The 19,538-nt window shown below is 46.1% G+C and overlaps 2 protein-coding genes across 2 annotated transcripts; one reads left to right on the top strand and one right to left on the bottom strand.

The window, feature by feature from the left end:
• Window positions 1-3,406: 3,406 nt before the first annotated feature.
• DND1 (DND microRNA-mediated repression inhibitor 1) lies at window positions 3,407-8,829 on the top strand. Its single transcript, XM_033154214.1, has 5 exons — window positions 3,407-3,474; window positions 4,792-4,921; window positions 5,541-6,002; window positions 6,775-7,185; window positions 8,492-8,829. Exons 1-5 carry the CDS (start codon window positions 3,472-3,474, stop codon window positions 8,506-8,508), a joined length of 1,023 nt encoding a protein of 340 aa, XP_033010105.1. The 5' UTR covers window positions 3,407-3,471; the 3' UTR covers window positions 8,509-8,829.
• An 814-nt stretch (window positions 8,830-9,643) lies between these two features.
• Window positions 9,644-19,425, bottom strand: WDR55 (WD repeat domain 55). The gene is made up of 8 exons (XM_033154213.1): window positions 19,321-19,425; window positions 16,940-17,088; window positions 16,204-16,304; window positions 15,100-15,187; window positions 13,219-13,398; window positions 12,198-12,297; window positions 11,432-11,601; window positions 9,644-10,382 (listed from the first exon to the last, which is right to left on the bottom strand). Exons 1-8 carry the CDS (start codon window positions 19,336-19,338, stop codon window positions 10,061-10,063), a joined length of 1,128 nt encoding a protein of 375 aa, XP_033010104.1. The 5' UTR covers window positions 19,339-19,425; the 3' UTR covers window positions 9,644-10,060.
• Window positions 19,426-19,538: the final 113 nt, after the last annotated feature.

Below are 19,538 nucleotides of genomic sequence, written 5' to 3'. Positions count from 1 at the left end.
TTCCAGTAGCACCTTAGAGACCAACTAAGTTTGTTCTTGGTATGAGCTTTCGTGTGCATGCACACGAAAGCTCATACCAAGAACAAACTTAGTTGGTCTCTAAGGTGCTACTGGAAAGAAATTTTTATTTTGTTTTGACTATGGCAGACCAACACGGCTACCCACCTGTAACTGGTATGAAAATTGCTTGCCTTTAAGGTGAGCTCCACATTGGTGCAGTTAAAAGTAAGCAACAGCAACCCTTACAATCTTTACCATTATATATTTAAAGGGGGGGAGCTAGTGTGGACTGGGCAGAAGGTTGGTGAACAGGCCCATCTTTGCGCCAAGGCTCCCGCCCACCAGGGGGCGCTGCCGCGCCAGGCAGCTGATTCCTGGGAACAGCTGCTGGCAGCACGTGCTGCTTCTAGTGGTGTTTGCTAAATAATAAGGCTGCGCCTACGAGCGAGGGAAGGCAGCCAGCTCCAGGGCCCCCGCGTCATGCAACCCCGCCAGCCAATCCGACTGGCGCGGGGCGTGGTTTGCCGCGTTTAAACGGCAGCAGACCCACTCGCTTCTCTTTGCCGATCCTGATGCTTTTTCTCTCGGAGAAGACAGTCGTCTCTCGCCCCTGCCTTCCCACGATACACGCATACACACACGATTAACCACACGCGGGGGGAACCGTCAGCCCAGAGGGACTCTGCACATGCTCCAAGGTAGCCTGGTTTAGTAACCATAGGTTGTTTTTTGGTCCAGGCAGGGACGTTCACCTTCCAGTTCCTGCTTGCCCACTTCAACATTTTGGGGTGTGTATGGGCTGAAATCTTCTACTCCTGCTCCGCATTAATTAATTAATTAATCAATCAATCAATCAATCAATCTGGGAGACTGATAGTTGAAGCGCTGGCAACAGGAGTCATGTGTTGCGGAGCACGTGCAGAACGCCTCCCGTTCCTTTCATTTTATTTATTGGTCTTCTGTCCCTCCTTTTCCTCCGAGGAGCTCAAGGTATGGCTTACATGGTCGTCCCCGTCCCACCCCGTCTCCTTTAATCCCCACCAAGAACCCTGTGAAGTAGGGAAGGTCGAGAGAGTAAGGGACAGGCCTTCAAGGTCCTCTCCATTGAGCTTCATGGCCGAACTTGGTGGGGCGGGATTTGAACCCTGGTCTTAGTCCTCATTGAAACCCCACCACAACCCTGCGAAGAAGGCGAGCCTGAGAGGCAGTTTGGCCCCACTTTCTTGCTTTTGCCCTGATGGCTAAGCATCTAGAAAGTGGGCCCCGCATGCTGCCCTCTGGCTCTCTTTGGGGGGTCCTCCTCCTGTGTGCAGAGCGGGGCTCCCCTTCCTTTCACGAGAGGCAGAGCCGGTGGGCAGCTGCGTAGGCCAATCAGAGCCTGCTCTTGGGGAAAACTGAGGCACGTGGAGGAGTGGGGAAAGAGAGCCAGGGAGGGTCTGAGCCCCACTGGGCCCATCGTGCACAGCCCCACGTAGTTTCGGAGCAGATTCTCTAGGTGAGATTCCTGCATCGCAGGGGGTTGGACTAGATGACCCTCTGGGGTCCCTTCCAACTCCTAGCATTGCTGACAGGAGTGGGGCACTGTCAGCCTCTAAGACCTGAGCTCAGAGTTCATCTGCAAGATGGCGTCCATCCCCCCCCCTCGCCCCCACAACTGCTTCAGTCTGGCCCTTCCCCAGGAGCCACATACCGGTAACCCCCCCTTCCACATTGGTGAGGAATCAGTCACTGTGCATGTACCCTTTGGAACTCCCTGTCTATGGATATCAAGCAGGCACCCTCGCCAAAAGCATTCTTCCTTAGAGATGCTGACCCGAATTTTAACCGGGTGTAGTGTTTTTTAATTTTTTGAACGTTTTAACACATTGTAATCTTTTCCCTTATTTTATCTTTCTGCAAACCTCTCAGAGGCTTTATTTTTTATTATTATTATTATTATTTTGCAGTGAAGCGGTTTATAAATTCTGGGAAACAAATCAAATAAATGACCTGATTTTGAGAAGGCTGAATGATTAATCTGAGAGGCCTGCAAATGGTGTGTTGGGGTTGAATCTAAAGCTGCCTCTGAGAGCCAGTGCGGTATATAGTTTATTATGAAATAATAATAAAAATCCTTGTTATTATTTGTGCTCCCATCAGATGTCAAACAGATAAACAACTATCTGACTTTTAGAAGACATCTGAAATATAGGGAATGTTTAGGGAAGTTTTTTTTAATGTTGGATGATTTATGGCGTTTTATTTTTTTAAATTTTGCTGGAAGCCTCCTAGAGTGGCTGGGGCAACCCAGTCAGGCTGCATATATTATTATTATTATTATTATTATTATTATTATTATTATTATTATTATTATTAGGTACCTGGGTACTTCATGCCACCCCCATTCGGCATGAGATGCTCTTTCGGTGACCTGGGGTGTGTGTGTCATCCACTGCCTTCTCTCAGCCTGACCCTACCTCACAGGGTTGTTGTAGGGCTTCAGTGAGGAGTACCATGTTATAAGGGCAGATTTTTTTTCTAATAACAACCATATAAGGCACCTTGAGCTTGGAGGAAAAGCTGAGATTTAAGTGCACTAAATTAGATAATGGGTGGGGGGTGGGCAGGGGCGTCTCGCCCATAGAGGCAAGAGCCGCCCTCCAGCCGCCTCCTCCAGTTCCGCAAAGCTGTGGCAGCGCTGTCAAAAGGTGAAAAAAAGGGATCTTCAGATATCCTTAAGCGCCATATATCCTTAAGACGGCCCTGTTGGTGAAGCCTTTTTTTGAGTGATTCACAGGCATTTAAATGAACAGCAACAATGGTGCATTACTCAGGTGCGGACAATCTCCCGTCTGCAAATATATCCCTGGAGTTTCACAGCTTGTCGGGCCTCCTGCGATCTTACTGATCTCCTTAATCGTTAAGTATTGGGTGAAGGTGTCTTTCACACATAGTGGATTGCATGCAGGAGGGGGGAGCGCCTTCAAAGGAGTTCTCTCTCTGGTCAGCGCAACAATGGTGGCAGGCTGTGTGCCACAGGGAAGTGTGAGACATTGATTATTTTTTTCTCCCTAGAAAATAGTCACCTGTTGAATTTCTGTATTATATTTTGGGGGGGGGGGTGAGTTGACATTTTCAGCCTTCGCCACCAACAAAAGAAACCCTCCCTATTTGCCCCTTTAGCAACATAAAGGCTGTTCAGTAACAGCCCACCAGGAGCTCAGATATATATATTTTTAAAGCGGTCTTGTGCGTCTTTATTACGCAGAAAACCCCAAGGAGTTCAGCCTGCAAGGGGCGCCTCTGCTCTCCCGGCGGCTAAACTCTGCGCTCACGGGGCGGGGGCGTGTTATTAATCTACCAATCAGCAGAGGAAAGCGGGCGGGGGGGGGGAGCAGCCCCCCGGGCTAGAAAAGGAGCGGCCGCGCCCCGCCAGTGAGGAGGGTGTGGCTGGGAAGGCGTTGGCCGAAAAGGACGCAGCTTTGGGGCGCCATGGTTGGTAGACTGAAGCCTCTTAGGTTTTTTTTCCAATAGGAGGGAAGAGAAATGGTTGGAGTGTGGGGGGGGGGGTTTCTGAGCCAAATCTAGTTCTTTGGCGGGCGGGGAGCTCGCCTGGCTGGCTCAAACCACGCACCTGTGCGTGCTCTTACCTGGGAGCGAATCTCGTTGCGCTTAAGGTGCGCGCTGACTTTGGAGCGCCGCGGTTGCTACTCTTCCCTCCCTCGCAATGCAGGTTCAATGTTATGCGGGGGGAGTACTCTCTTTCAAAGGGATTCCCCCCCCCCCAAGAAAAAAAAATGCTGCGAAGGATTTGGGAACAGGTTCTTGGTTTCTGAAATAAGGGGTGCGCAGTGTGTTTCGCGGCTGACACGTTTCTTTGCGAGATCGCACTTGACCATGATTGATTGCTGAGGTACTGGTCCTATTATTCTCCCCCCCCCCCCAAAAAAAAGAAAGACTCGATAAAGCTTTAGCTTCTTCAAAATCCGCTCAACTTCTGCACGGATGGGCATTACCTTCTTAAACCGGGTTAGTTTTGTTTGTTTGTTTGTTTGTTTTTGGCAAGTGGCTCTCTGTCTCGGGAAATCCCGCAACAGAGCAGGGTTGATATTTTTGAATTGTGTTTATTTATTGGCACCCTGGTGCGAAAGTGCTTCCCATCAACTGTGTATTAATCTTGTCAGTCGTTTGTGGATGTTGTTTCCCTCTCTCTCTTCCCTGGTTAATTTATAGCTTTTGTCTTTTTTTACTTTCATCCGTTGCCATCTCCCTTTGCGTTTGGAGGGAGGGAAGGCAGGAGGCCAGAAAAAAATAAAACCTTCTGCTGCCTTAAAAAGATTCATTGGGAATGTAAATACAAAACCTGTACCGTCCAGGTCCTTCGGAAACAAGGTACCGGTCAATATGGTGTAGTTGTGCAAAGGTCCCCAGCCTATTTTGTGGACAGAGAAATTGGGGGGAATCCCTTCTCCAAACACCTCCAAGAGGAGGCCGGTCGGGTTAGTTGCACTCCTTCCCCCCCAAAGCGAAGCCGAAGTCCGAGCGGCTTGTTAGTGCAGGGCCAGAGTCGTCGTGACCCTGAAGTATCTTGAATGTTCCCAAGGTGCTCCAGAAACCAACGCTCTGCTTCATCATGGGCAAAAGCTTCGTGGTTCCTGGGCTGCTGCTTCTGGAAGGCCCGGGCATGGGCCTCCCTTAATGCCATCAGGGCAGCTGGATCGAGAAGATCCATTATGGAGAATATCTGCTTGGGGGTTGCCAAATTACGGAAGATGACCCAAGTCTGCCCCTGATTCCATGTTGTGTTTGTAGATGTCTTCTCCTGCGTGGAGCGAGGAAGTAAACCAGGCTAAAAAGAACGCCCTTCTGGCTTGGGTGGAAGAGACTGGCATCAAACTGGTACAGATCAATGGCCAGAGGAAATACGGTGGCCCCCCACCAGGTAAGTGGAAGATTATCAGCCTGGGATACACAGATCTGTGACCCAAGTATCACTTTTAGGAATACTGGTATGTACTTCAGCTGCTTGGAGGCAATTGAAAGGGTACAACCTTTCAATTATCATTACTGGTTGCTGGAAAACTCACAAGCTGTTGTCCCCCACAAAGTGGGTGAGGGGAGCCTGGATTCCCCTGCTAATGCCCAAGCCCATAGAAGTTTCATGAAGTCTTTCTATTTTACTTGCTTATTGTACAGAATTGTAATAGAAATTGCTAAAAACTGAAGGCCTGCATTCACGTACGCTACTGCCTGAAGTCTTTCCCTTTGCTGTAGAATCTTGTATGGGGATGAAGCTGGTATAACAGACACACAGTTAGGACATGGAATCCTTTTACTGTATTTACTTTAAGACAATCAAGCATTGTTTTCACCCTCCATCAACTCATGGAATCTTATGGAGAGACACTTTCATTTGATTCCTTTCTTGGAACATCTAAAATGACAACCATCAGCTGCTATTTTTCTTTTCTGTATAACTACTGAGCTCTGTTTTCCTTGTATGGAACATTTTTTTAAAAAACACAAGTCAATTGTGCGTCTTCTTTTTCTTTTTTGCGCAGGTTGGACTGGCGCCGTTCCACCACCTGGCTCTGAGATTTTCATAGGGAAGATTCCACAGGATATATATGAGGATAAACTAATTCCTCTCTTCCAGAGTGTTGGGAGACTCTATGAATTTCGTCTCATGATGACGTTCAGTGGGCTTAACCGCGGCTTTGCCTATGCGAAATACGCAAACAGACGCGGTGCCCAGGATGCTATTGCCGCGCTCAACTCCTTTGAAATCCAGGCCGGCCACCCCATTTTGGTCTGCAGAAGTACAGACAAGTGTGAGCTCTCCATTGATGGTTTGTCTCTCTGTGTGAGAGAGGGACACCTTCTTCCAATGCTGCAGGAACTGACTGCCGGAGTCCTGAGTGTTTCCTTGCACCCAAGCCCTTTCAGAAGGGAGAGGCAGCTGGCAGAGGTGAAATACAGCTCCCACCAGGCAGCTGCAATCGCCAGGAAAGCCCTTGTGGAAGGTTTGTCTCATCAAGATAGCAGTAAAGTCTCATGTACCATAGGCAATAGAGGCTGGGAGCATGGAGTGCAGCTGGCTCAAATACAGGGGCCAAACTCCATCCCCATCATTCAGCCCAGACACTGAGGTTCACTTCCGAGGGTCTTCTGGCAGTTCCCTCACTGCGGGAAGTGAAATTTCAGGGAACCAGGCAGAGGGCCTTCTTGGCAGTGGCACCCTCCTTGTGGAATGCCCTCCCTTCAGATGTCAAGGAGATAAAAGAACTTGCACAACTTTTAGAAGACATCTGAAGGCAGCCATATACCAGGAAGTTTTTAATGTTTGGCTTTTTTATTTAAAAAAATCTTATTTTTTTTCTGGAAGCTGCCCAGAGTGGCTGGGGAAAGCCCAGCCAGATGGGAGGGGTATGAATAATAAAATTATGTATTATTATTATTATTATTATTACTGTATTATTATTAAGTGGCACTGGTCACCTAGTTACCTGTCAATTTCACCTTCATGGAAATTTCAGTGACAATATTAACCACTATGAAAACTTATTACATCACTTAATGTAGATGAGAGCTTTGGAACTATCCCTACCTGTACATACAAACTCAGATTATGCAAGCAATGCAATTAGTATTCGTATACAGGTATATTTTTAAGCTCTCTCTTTCATATGTAGCCTGCTTTTATTTTTTCCTGCATTGCTGTAAATTGCAGGTGGAATACTGTTAGGAGAGGCCTGTATTTGAATCAAATTTTAAATGGTTTCTTCTGTTCTGCAGGTAGCTTGTGCCTCTGTGGAGATGACATTGAAGTGGATTGGCTAAAGCCAAATATAAAACAGGAACTCCACAGTGCCTCCGTTCGGGGCTTTCCGGAGATTCCACCATCCAGTTTTCCCCACAGAGATGCCCCCTATGAAGCACCTTCTGGGCCTGTGCAACCCGCGGTGGGCAGTGTGCTGGACTACCTGAATTTGCAATGCAAGGAACGGCAGCTGGGGCTCCCTGTATTTCTTACAAAATGTATGCAAAAGAATCGTGAAGGATGGTTACAGTTCTGGTATCAAGTGGTGATACCTAAATATCCATCACCTTTCAGTGGGTTTATCTGGATCAAGCCAGAACGTTCCGGCTTGGGGGCCCATGAAAAGGCCAAGAATGCAGTGGCACTGCAGCTACTCAAAGCTCTGGGTAAGTGTCATTGCACAACTTCATATTGGAAGCAGTGCTTCAGATTTGCTGAAGGGAGCAGAGAGACACTAGGGTGCCTTCAGGCCTCTCAGATAGTGAGCAAGGCAGGTGAAATCCTCAGCTAGGTCATGGGGCTTTTAACTTTCCATCCTTGGTAACATGGTTGTAGTAGTAGAGTCCTTTAAGTTCCTGGGCTCTATAATTTCTTATAACTTAAATTGGTCAAGCAACATCAATAGTATTATTATAAAGGTCCACCAGAGGCTGTATTTCCTGCGTCAACTAAGGAAATTTAAATTGCCCCAGGAAGTGTTGATCCAATTCTACAGAGGCATCATTGAAACTATTCTAATTCTATAACAGGTTGGTACGGTACAGCCTCCAAGAGAGACAAGAAAAGGCTCCAATGAGATGTAAGAATTGCAGAAAGGGTAATTGGTGTTAGCTTGCCTTCAATAGAGACAATTTATGCTACCCGAGTTAGGAAGAGAGCAGAGGGAATTGTAGCAGATCCTTTACATCGCGGTCATCATCTGCTTGGTTTACTTCCATCTGGACGTCGCTACAGGACTTCCATATACAAAATCGGCCAGGCACAGGAATAGTTTTTTCCCTTGTGCCATTAAATTGTTAAATTCGTAGTTGTATAGCTTAAGGGGAGGTAAAATATGGGTGGGGTTTCTTTGCTTCTTTGTATTGTGAGAGGAACAGTGTCTGTATGTTTACATTGCAATGTAGCCGAAACAAATTCCAAGTATGTTGGAAAATGTACTTGGCCAATAATAAATTATTCCTATTCCTATTACAAAATTGACACAAGGAGGTAGAACCTGCCTAAATTAGCATTCTTTAAGCAGTAAATCTTTTGTCAAAGAAGGATGCCTATTCTGTTCACCCGGCACAAAGTGATAGGAATATGAAACTTGCTGTACTGAGAGATTGAAGCATTTTATATAGAATAGCACAGGGCTGAGTGGGGTAAGTTAAAGCTGGAGGTAGGAAACAGTGCCTGTGGGTGCCCTAGATATCATTGGAACCTGGCCGGAGGACCCTCACACTACAAATTCTTTCAACTTTCCTTAGGCATCCCTAAGAGATAGAGATAACAATAAGGATAAAGGGTGAGACCCGTGGAGGCCAGTGCCTGGCCTTTTCAGCCTCCAAGCACTTCACAAAAGGAGTTTTCCTGCCATGTATGTTTGCAGAATAGGTGCCTTCCTGGTTGTTTCCTGTTTTGAGTGTGTTGAATGACTGCTTTTCCGTATGTTGGCAACCCTAAAGCCTAACCTATTTCCCTTTCCAACAGGATGCCCAATGGTGTAAGAGAACAGTCTTGCAAGTTCGGGAGAGGTCTGTGGGTCCCGTCCTTGCCCACTGAAAACCAGCTTGGATAAAATCCATGGGGAGAGAAATAGTGTGCCTGACATCTTGTCTTTTTTTTGTTTTTTGGCGGGAAGCATTGCTGCTTTTGGAGTCCTGTTAGATTTTAAATAGGTTGTCCACGCAGATCTCAGTACTAAATTGTTTTAAGTTAGTTTATTTGAGTATCCTTTTCAGTTTGGGGAAATAATGCATGCATATTTCTCGGCAGGCAATCTTAAGTTGGGGGCATATCTTGCATTCACAACTTGATTTCTGCCCCTCAGGCATAAAACTCTAGGAAGGACTCCCGCCTCTTTCAGCACCAAGATTTAGGGCTGCTTATTTTCTTTGTTTACACATAGAAAACATTCTTCTTTGTATTTAAGAGTTTGGAGAGCTTTCTCACTTGTTTGTGACAGTTTGAATTTGTTTTGTAGCTTTAGGCATTGGACAATTTTTCATGCACAAAGCTGGTATGTAACAAGTTCCTTGTGTGCTGCTCTACAAATCCAGCCTTTTGCTTTAGGAAGAAACCCGCATGTAGCGATTACGTCTTCCTGGGGATTCAGGATGGTGTTCCCTGAATTCCTTCATGTGCCTCTTAATAGCAGAACACCAGGTGCCTTTTTAACACTAGAAAAAGTTCCCGGTGAATAACAAATGGGATGTATGAAGATTTTAGGGAAAGGATCAGGCAGAGTCCCTTAAAATTCTTTTGACTTTTTAATGTGCATAAAAAAACAGTGAATATGTAACAATGGAAACATAGGCACTTGAATATTAAAATTGTTTTGGAAGAAATAAGTGTTGCAATCTCCTTGTGTGAAGCATCTGAAATCTGATAGATGATGTTATTTATGCTGGGTTTTGTAAATTTATTAAATGTGTATCCTGTCCTTCATAGTTCAGTAGTTCAACTATGAATTACAATATAAAATCCACAAAATACATAATAAACACAGCAAACCAATAATCCCCCTTCCATTCAAAAGGGCATCGGAGGTCAATCAGCCAAAGGCCGACATTTTCTGTGGTGTCATGTTGTGTATTTCAGAAAGTCTTCCTCCTGTATTGAAGGTACGGGAGCCCTGTCCCCTTTTTGTGTCTGGTCACCCTCCTCTGAAAGTAGTAGTTAAACCAGTACATACATGTAAGACCAACAACTTTCCTCCTCAGTAGTATTAATCCTCTTTTCTAGCCTTTTCATTCCATGAGATACTCCTCTTCCAACAGAGAAAGCACAGGCTTTGCCCTGCGTAACTTGAGATCTACACCTTCCCCTTTCGTAGCAGCCAGGCCATGCTTTTCTCATGACTAATATATTTGTTTCGCTGGATTGCAGGAGTACCCAGAAGACTGCAGTACAGATTTCATTAGCCTCCCACACCTTTGCCCAATATCCTGCTGTCTGTTCAGCCAAATCTCTGCAAAAACATGAGTGTTTCAAACAGTCTCAGGTTATAAAGGTCCCTTCAGGGCAGAGAGCTGCTCACATCTGATCCGTGCACATATTTTAGTCACTGTCCGTTTCCGTGCCACTAGAGACTTCATCCTTCGGTGCTGCTGCCTCCTCTCTCAAGCCTGCAAAGAAATCCTCTCCGGTACCAAATGCCTTGAGACTCAAAGACTTCAGCTGCCCACTTTTCTTCTTTTTCTTTCTGTAATCGTCCACAATGACCGAGTTAAGCGAAGAGATGTCCCAGAACTTCACCTTCTGGTCATGGGCGCAGCTGGCCAGAAATGGACCGGTATGGCATTTGGCTAGCTGCTCAATAGGCTCCCCAACATGTTGCCCAACACTGCCAATCACCCGATTGGGCAAGATGTTCACGGCCCTGAAACAACAGGAAAAGGCCTGATTAAGAAAAAGCCATCTCCTCCTCCGTAACATCACCTGAAATTCATTCTACCTGCACTTTAAGATGCTCCGGTGAGGGTTGGGAAAGGAATCTTTCTAGGGCTCTAAATTCCTTTTGAAGGTTTAATTCCTTTATGGAATATAATTCATGCAAAACAATGAGACACTGCCATAACAGATACTATACAAAGCTGTATAAACAAACCACAATCAGGGCAAGAATGAAGCTTAAAGGGGGGGGATGCAAATCTTAACAATCCTCTAGAGCAGGGTTGGCCAACTCCCAAGAGACTGTGATCTCCTTACAGAATTAAAAACAGGCAGTGATCTACCCCCTTTTGGGGGGTTCAGGTCAAAGTTGTTGTTGAGCTAGCTTTTTGTGGGGAGAAGGGAAGCCCTGTTTTTTGGGGGTGCAGGGAATAAAAAACAGCTTTTTTTAGGGGAGCCAAAGTTGTTGAGCTTCTTTGGGGGAGCCTGTGATCTACCAGTGATCTACCGCAGATGATCTACCGGTAGATCACGATCTACCTGTTGGACGTGCCTGCGCTAGAGATGTGCACTGTTATTTAAAAGGTAAAGGTAAAGGGACCCCTGACCGTTAGGTCCAGTCGCGGACGACTCTGGGGTTGCGGTGCTCATCTCGCTCTATAGGCCAAGGGAGCCGGCGTTTGTCCGCAAACAGCTTCCGGGTCATGTGGCCAGCATGACAAAGCCGCTTCTGGCAAAACCAGAGCAGCGCACGGAAACGCCATTTACCTTCCCGCCGGAGCGGTACCTATTTATCTACTTGCACTTTGACTTGCTTTTGAACTGCTAGATGGGCAGCTCACCCTGTCGTGGGGATTCGAACTGCCAACCTTCTGATCGGCAAGCCCTAGGCTCAGTGGTTTAGACCACGGCGCCACCCGCGTCCCTACTTGCACTGTTGTTATTATTTATTAAATTTGTATATTGCACTATACCCCCAGGTTTCAGGATAAGCCTGTGGTTCCCAGGTTGACAAACAACCCCCCAACGCCCTCTCACCTGATGACTCCGTCAATGGAGCCTGTGCACACAATGCTCTCTGTTACAGGAACCATGCAGTCAATGGACTCCGCCTTCAGCGCAAACCGATCACTAGTAGCGCCAAAGCCATCCCAGTTGAAGAGGTAAATGGTTCCCTCGCTGGAGCCACAGGCCACTTTCTTTCCTCTCTGAGCAGCAAACAAGAAATAAATACTGTTTAACCCTAAAAAACCACCATCGTGATTCCCCTCACCAGTGCTATTTTCCTAGAAAAAAACAAAATATAAAATAAAATAAATCATTCCAGTAGCGCCTTAGAGACCAACTAAGTTAATTATGAAGAACAAACTTAGTTGGTCTCTAAGGTGCTACTGGAAGGATTTTTTTGATTTTATATTTTGTTTTGACTATGGCAGACCAACACGGCTACCTAGAAAAAGAAAAAGAGGGGCTGGAACTCGCCATGGACACATCCCTCATTCTCTTAGAACGGCAATGGTGACACCTGAGAGGTGCCAGAACTCAGTTCCCCCTGAAAAAAGCCCTGCCCCTCACCATCAACTAAGAACCATAAGACATACCCATCCAAAGGCCTTTTCCTGTCTTATTCTAAAGCAAATGGCAATAGGAATAGGAATATTTTGCCGTCCATCAATGCATACTTTTTTGGGCAAGAGCATGTTTTTAAGTCCCTGCTCCCAGAAAATGTTCGGCTTATCAGTCCCTATCAGTTCTGCAGCAGCTCCTCCTCCTCCTCAAGGGCCGCTGAGTAGCAAGGGCTGACCTTCATCAGAGCGATGGCTGACAGGTCTCCGTTCTGAGGCTCAGAGAGCAGCTCGAAGCGCCTTCTCCTGATGTTGAATACTCCCATAGTTCCGTCTCCACTGTAAGAAACAGAATGGAAAGCAGTGATCATTTACTTATCAGGAGCATCAGAATCAGTTGTGGCTCCCAAGTGTTTCCAGTTAGTTTGGTGTTCTGTCCCCTAGGAAATTCTCCTTGTGTCATGGTATAGACATACGGTTTGGTAATGGATAACGGTTATAGAATAAGAATTTAATTTTAGGGAGTGTAGGAGGGAAGCTGGGGGGGAAGAGTTTGAATAAAATTAATTTCAAATGGGATGTTGTAATGAAATTTGGAATTAAGTAAGGGAGGTTCAGGAATATAGTGAATGCAGAGGATAGGCTAAAATGATAAATAAAATGTGTAAGATGAATAATTATTTAGTAAAAGAGTGTATGAGGAAAATGTGAGAAGGAGAAAAAGTAATATGGGGATCAATTGGCAATAACTGCGAATTAGGGTTAAATTGAAATCAACGGGGGGGGGGGAATCGGGGAAGTCTGTAAAAGCGATGGTGATAAGTGTAAAGCAAGTGGTTAAATTGGGAAAGAATTGTTGATCACCCCAGTGAGAGGGGGGTTTGTTTGGTATGCTCCCCTTGGTGAGAGAAAGGGGAGTCGGGGAAAATTTAATCATGTATTGTAATTTGGAATTAATTGGAAATTTTTTAATAAATATTATTTTTTAAAAAAGAAGTAATCTGTACATTTCAGGATATCAATAGGTATCCATTTCAATGGCCCTTGGAAAAGAAAAGTGTGTGTGTGTGTGTGTGTGTTGTGTTGTGTGTGTGTGTGTGTGTGTGTGTGAGAGAGAGAGAGAGAGAGAGAGAGAGAGAGAGAGAGAGACTGACTCTAACAGCTCTTGTCCTCCCACTGCAGTCAAAGCGTCTCCACCACCGAAGGAGAATAAATCAAGCCCACTAATCCCTTTGTTTAAACTGGAGAGTGCAGGAGTACCTGGTAGTGAGCAGCAGCTTCTTGTTCCCGTCAACGACCATGTCACTGATATACTCCTCGTGCTGCTTCATATCCATAACGGAGGTGCCTTTGCGCAGATCCCACACTTTCAATTCCCCACGGTCATCTCCTGTGGCAAACAAGTGCTCGTCTATCACCAGCAGACTGTTCAGAGCAGAACTGTGGAAATTCCAGAGTTGTAGCAGCAGAATCCACGCTACAGATAGCCACTATATTACACAAGTGCCTTATTCCCTCTCGGGAGTTTTTGCCCTCTGCAAGGTCTCAACAGCCCCACAGAGGCACCGTGAAGAAGGGAAGCAAACTGGAACTCCGCTAAAAGGGCAGAATGACGGGCTCGATAGAGAGGATCATCCGATCCTATGAACAAAGAGAATTCTTTCTCCGTACACTCCTATTATGGGAGCCACACGAGCAAGAGAAAATTCATTTTCCCTCCCTAAAAGATGGTAAGACTTGCTTCATCTGCAGTTGGGCCCTAATCATGGGTTGTAGTCAACCACGATTAGGACCCAAGTGCAGATGAAATTAATGAGCCTGTCAGTCATGTCCATTAACTTCAAGGGGCCCATGCTCTCCAACTTCCAGCTCCCAGTATTTCCTCCTCGCTCTGAATGAAGTGTACAAGGGAATAACAAGAGAGGTACAGGCAGGGTTTAAAGCAAGGGTCGGAAACCTGGCCCAAGGCAAAAAGGCAGCCCTTAAGGCTTCTTGGTTTGGCCCTCAGAATTCTCCCCAGGTCACACCATCTCTGGCTCTGCTTTGCACCCCAAGTGGTGATGAAAGGTTATAGTGTGTATTGTTGTTGTTCAGTCGTTCAGTCATGTCCGACTCTTCGTGACCCCATGGACCAGAGCACACCTATCCTTCACTGCCTCTCGCATATATAATGTGCATATATAATGTGGGAGCCAGTGTGGTGTAGTGGTTAAGAGTGGTAGACTCATAATCTGGGGAACTGGGTTCGCGTCCCCGCTCCTCCACATGCAGCTGCTGGGTGACCTTGGGCTATTCACACTTCTCTGAAGTCTCTCAGCCCCACTCACCTCACAGAGTGTTTGTTGTGGGGGAGGAAGGGAAAGGAGAATGTTAGCCACTTTGAGACTCCTTCGGGTAGTGAAAAGCGGGATATCAAATCCAAACTCTTCTTCTTCTTCTACTAGACACACACACACACTAAAAGCAGCATGGCACCAGCCCCTTCCTTAAAAACTGTCAGTTCCCCAAAGCCTTTTGGAAGGTCTTCACTAGCCAGTGGACAGAAAAGAGTGAGTGAGCCAGTCCAGCTTCTCCAGGGAGAGAGTTCCAGAATCTGGGAGCAGCCACCAAGAAGGCCTTCTCCTGTGTCCCCACCAAGCATGCATGTGAGGGTGGCAGGACTGAGAGAAGGGCCCCTCACCAAAGATCTCAGAGCCCGGGCTTTGCATGATGGAATACGGTCTATCAGGTAACCAGAACCTAAGCTGTGTAGGGCTTTATAGGTCACAACCACCCAGCAAATGACATGCCGTGGAGGCCACAGGATGGTTGCTGATGCCAGGAGGCCGACTGCTTGCAATGATGCAGGTGTAGCAGATGTAGCAACTCTTTGCAAGCATCCATAGGATTGGACTGCAAGGAAGCACCATCTTGATGGAAGAACTAGGAAGTGAGACCAAGATTCAAATCCCCACGTGGACTTGAAACTAAATGGGTGACCTAGGGCCAGTCATGGCCTCCCAGCCTAATCTGTCTCACAGGGTTGCTGTGGGGATTAAATGAGAAGGGGGAGAACCAGGCACACCACCTTGGGCTCCTTGAAGGAAAAGGAGTAGGTGCACTCCTTTAAAAGCAAACCATCAAGGAGTCCCCAATGCTTACTTGTGAGCCTTGGAGAACCTTGTCACGAGACGACCTTCCTCCACACTCAGAATATGAATGGATTTATCTTTGGACACCGTAAAGAGCTCTAGAAAATGGAGAGGAACACAGATCACTGGATATACTCCGTAATTTAAAGGGAATATTTGCTGACTCCCTTCTGAAACACAATAGCCAGAACTTCACATCGAAATCCATGAGCAGCGACACCACAGAATATAAAAGCAGTCCTGTTTATCTGATTAGACTTTCCAGAAATATTCAAAGGACATTGTCCCAGCATTATTCAGAAGTTTATTGAAGATAAAATGTCAATCTGCAAATATGTCATACAGATAATTCTTCAAGAATCTGTTAACATATACATTCAGTGCTTTTTTTCGGGGGGGGGGGACGCAGGGGTACGCATACCCCTAAACATTTTGTGAATCTAAGTTTGGCCTCATTGAGGGGCAGTATTTCAATGAGTAGGAAAAATGAGAGTACCCCTAAACATTTTTTTTAGCAAAAAAGCACTGAAAACATCAAAATATGTAATGTTCTCAAGCATGAAATTGCAAATGCCATAATGCATTTTTAAAAAGTTTACTCTAAGCTTTTTCTCCTGCTGGGATTCAAACAGACTTATAACAGGTCAGATTTTCCACACCTATCAGCTGATCCCCCATTCCCACCACCCTTCTGAGTAATACCCCTCCCCACTCCCTCACTATATTTAAGGGTCTGGTGACTTCCGTTTCAGTGTATCTGAAGAAGTGTGCATGCACACGAAAGCTCATACCAAGAACTAACTTAGTTGGTCTCTAAGGTGCTACTGGAAGGAATTTTATTTTATTTTATTTTATTTTGACTATAGCAGACCAACACGGCTACCTACCTGTAACTAGACTTATACAGGTTTACTCCAAAATCCTATTCTGTTCAAGGGGGCTTAATCCCACAAAGGTGTGCATGGGATTGCAGCCTTAACACCCCTTCTCCAGAATGCAGCCTTAACACCCCTTCTGTTTCAGAAGAAGCTCATTGTTCTAGTGAATGCATCTCCAACACACTGCATAATTAGGAACCATGAAATAAACGAGCCCCAAAGAGGGAAGCACTCACTTTGTCCATCATGGGAAAAGGACACTTCCCGGCAGGATTTTAAATGATGTCCTGAAGACCAAAGCTCCTTGTTTCCACCTTCCAAACAGGAATATGAATATCTGAAATATTTAAAAAGGTGGAGGGATCATCAAGGAAACAGTTGAAAGCAACTGGAAAAATTATACCTCAAGATGAAAATTGTACTGGAGGAAAATTGGCAGAAGAGTTGAAAGGGAATTTCAGTCTACGATATGGTACACAACAAAAATTTATAGTAACTTTTTTTAAAAAAGGAAGGGCAAGTTAGATATCTGTAGGATTGTGTCTTGAAACTCCCCAGTTAGCCATGAAAGCTGTTGCCTTCATGCCCTGCTTATGAGCCCTCAAACTGACCCCTTGATATGAACAGATGCAAGGAACCAAAAACTTGCAAGTGGAATATTATTAATATTTGCAAAGTTTTCTTGGCATACCTTCCTCTGGCTGCAGAACGTATTTTCTGACAGCAGCTGGGGTGATGGGTAGAAAGAGGCTCTAGAACAGTTCCATCACCAAGATCTCTTACGCCGGAGATTCTCATTCAGATAACTAGGTCATGGTAGGTTCTCCCTATAGTGCAAACCGACAGTCCTCCATGTTGCTGGACTACTGATATGGGAAGGGGGACCACTCTTTGGATTTTATTCTTGCATCACCCACATAAGGGCTCACCCAGTTACGCCATCAGTACTTTTCTCAGAGAAGCTGTACTCACAGATAGACATCACCATCCACGTCTCCAGCAGCTAGGACATCCCGACAAGGGTGAAAGGCAATGGTGTTTGCTGCTGCCTCAAGGGAAATGTCTTCAGGGGTGTCTCGAGGTCTAGGCTCAGGTTCTGTTTCCTCCTCACTTGAATATGCCTTGGTGGGGAATAAAAGGGAAGAATCAGAACCCCACAGAGGCCCTACAACCCTCAACTTTCAGAGGTCACCATCATAGGCACTATGTCAGGGGTAGGCAACCTAAGGACCGTGGGCCGGATGCGGCCCAATTGCCTTCTCAATCCGGCCCGTGGACGGTTTGGGAATCTGCATGTTTTTGCCTGAGTAGAATATGTCCTTTTATTTAAAATGCATCTCTGGGTTATTTGTGTTTTTACACAAGTAGAATGTGTGTTTTTATTTAAAATGCATCTCTGGGTTATTTATGAGGCATAGGAATTCATTCATTTCACACACCCCCCAAAAAAAATATAGTCCAGCCTACCACATGGTCTGAGGGACAGTGGAGCGGCCCACGGCTCAAAAGGGTTGCTGATCCCTGCACTATGTTATATATTGGTTGATCTATTCAGAACTAGTTTAGACATGCCTGGTCTTCACCAACTGCTGGTGGGTCTTGATGCACCAACACAGAACTTTCTGGGTTGTTTTTTTTTTTTTGCGCAATTCCAAAATACATAGTAGACAAACACCTTTATTAGGTCAACCAAAATTGCTATATTATGGATTATAGAATTTTTATAATGGGCCAAAACAACTACCTTTGCTTTGTGCTTTCCTTTGGAGTCAGGCTATAATTGTTCAGTCCATGCCAATCGTGAATTATATATACAGCAATAGCTGATTGCCATACATGTCTGAATCTGCACAGTTACAGGTGGGTAGCCGTGTTGGTCTGCCATAGTCAAAACAAAATCAAAAATTCTTTCCAGTAGCACCTTAGAGACCAACTGAGTTTGTTCTTGGTATGAGCTTTCGTGTGCATGCACACTTCTTCAGCCACCTAGCTCACGTAAGAACATAAGTCCAACTGGATCAATCCAAAAGCCTGTCTAGGCCTGTTTTTAGAGTGGCCAACTAGATCCCTACAAGCAGGACCTGGTTCAAGCAGGACCTGAGCACATCTGCACCCTCCTCCTTTGCAGTTTTCAGCAACTGGTATTCAGAGACTTCCTTATGCAAATTTCCCCCCAAAAAAACACCCTTACCTGTTTCATGCATATAATGTATTCAAATATTTTTGTTGTTGTTGATCTTAATTTTCAGCAACATGCTCCTTCAATTATTTTTCTAATAATCCCTTATTGTCTGCTTGCATTTTCTTTGGCTAAAGTTAGTGTTCCTTTTTTGTTGTCCTCAAGCAAAGGATTTCCTTTCCTGATCTGTGGTATACATTCACGAACCTTGTTATCCATTCACTAAGGGGATCGAGGTCACTCAAAACGCTGAATGCTACAGCCACAGTATTAAATGGGGTCTCGAATCCAAACATCCAGAGATGGGGAATTTGGACAAGTAAAACTAACGTCACTGGCTTGACCCTGCCAAGAATTTTTTTAAAGCCAGATTTCTCTCCTGCACCTCTCCTCTGTGATGCCTCTTGCATTAAGCTGGTGAGTCATCTCATTGCATAGTTAGCAAAGCGGACTCTGGGAGGCATCACAGAACCTAACACTCTTGCCCCCAGTTCTGCTCCTGCAGTAATTGCAATTACTGCAATTGTAATTGGTGTATGTGTGCAATTGTAATTAGTGTATGTGTGTACTCTGCATTCTGCGAGGCGGGGGAGGGGGCGGTATGGGATACGTACTGTCCTGTATTGATATGCTGTCCGACACCTTTAAAAAAAAGGGGGGAGTTACCAGCTTGGGGGGAACTCTCTCTCTTTTAAATTACAAACTTTTATTGAACCCCTTTAATACAATTACATAGCATGAAGTGTTGTCTCTTTCAAGATGTGAAGTCTCGCATGCTGCGATCCACATGGCACCGAAACAGACTCGGCGAACCGTTTACATTGCAGATTCAGCCCACGCCCCCAAGGCGTGAGACTTCCCTCCAAAGCGGCGGCGGCCCCCGTGCTTTTGCTCCTAAACCGTATTGCTCGAGAGCCCACGCAGGCAAACCCGCCTTTCTCCGGCTATCACCCTCCATCCCTCTTTTTTGGGGGGTGGCATTTCTCCAGCAGCGCACGAGGCTCGCTGAGCCTCTTCTGGGGCTGGGAAAAGGCAGTCGCCGCTCTGGCAAGCCTCCGTAGGGCGGGCGGGCGGCCAGCCCCCCCTGGCCCCCGGCGGGCATCGGGGTCGTCTTCTGGCAAAGGCGGAGAGGTCTCCGCTTAGTTGCCAAGAGGCGCGCAGGAGAGGCACTCACCTGCTCGGGCGCAGCCATTTTTACGCACGCGCGTCTTGCTCCGGCAGATGCGCCCGGAAATGCTGGCGCTTGCGCGGCGGCGGGAGGGCGGAGAGGAAGGCGAGGAGGAGGGATTTCCCTCCCGGTCTCGTAGATGCGATTAGAGGAGGAGGAGGAGAGTTCAACGCCAACGCCTGAAAGAGGGAGGCGGCAATTTGGTTCCTGTTTAATGCCAGTTT

Source organism: Lacerta agilis, chromosome 7 (assembly GCF_009819535.1).
Source record: "Lacerta agilis isolate rLacAgi1 chromosome 7, rLacAgi1.pri, whole genome shotgun sequence".
In the NCBI taxonomy this organism is placed as follows: domain Eukaryota; kingdom Metazoa; phylum Chordata; class Lepidosauria; order Squamata; family Lacertidae; genus Lacerta; species Lacerta agilis.
The sequence above is the reverse complement of the archived record's forward strand: the minus strand, read 5'-3'. Positions and strand labels throughout refer to the sequence as shown.

Excerpts from the sequence above, each read along its gene's own strand:
- DND1 (XM_033154214.1), top strand. Across the intron at positions 4,922-5,540 it reads ATACGGTGGCCCCCCACCAG|GTTGGACTGGCGCCGTTCCA; the intron begins GTAAGTGGAAGA and ends TTTTTTGCGCAG. Across the intron at positions 6,003-6,774 it reads CAGGAAAGCCCTTGTGGAAG|GTAGCTTGTGCCTCTGTGGA; the intron begins GTTTGTCTCATC and ends TCTGTTCTGCAG.
- WDR55 (XM_033154213.1), bottom strand. Across the intron at positions 13,399-15,099 it reads AGGTTCTCCAAGGCTCACAA|TTCTGCTCTGAACAGTCTGC; the intron begins GTAAGCATTGGG and ends GAATTTCCACAG. Across the intron at positions 12,298-13,218 it reads AAGCTGCTGCTCACTACCAG|TGGAGACGGAACTATGGGAG; the intron begins GTACTCCTGCAC and ends TGTTTCTTACAG.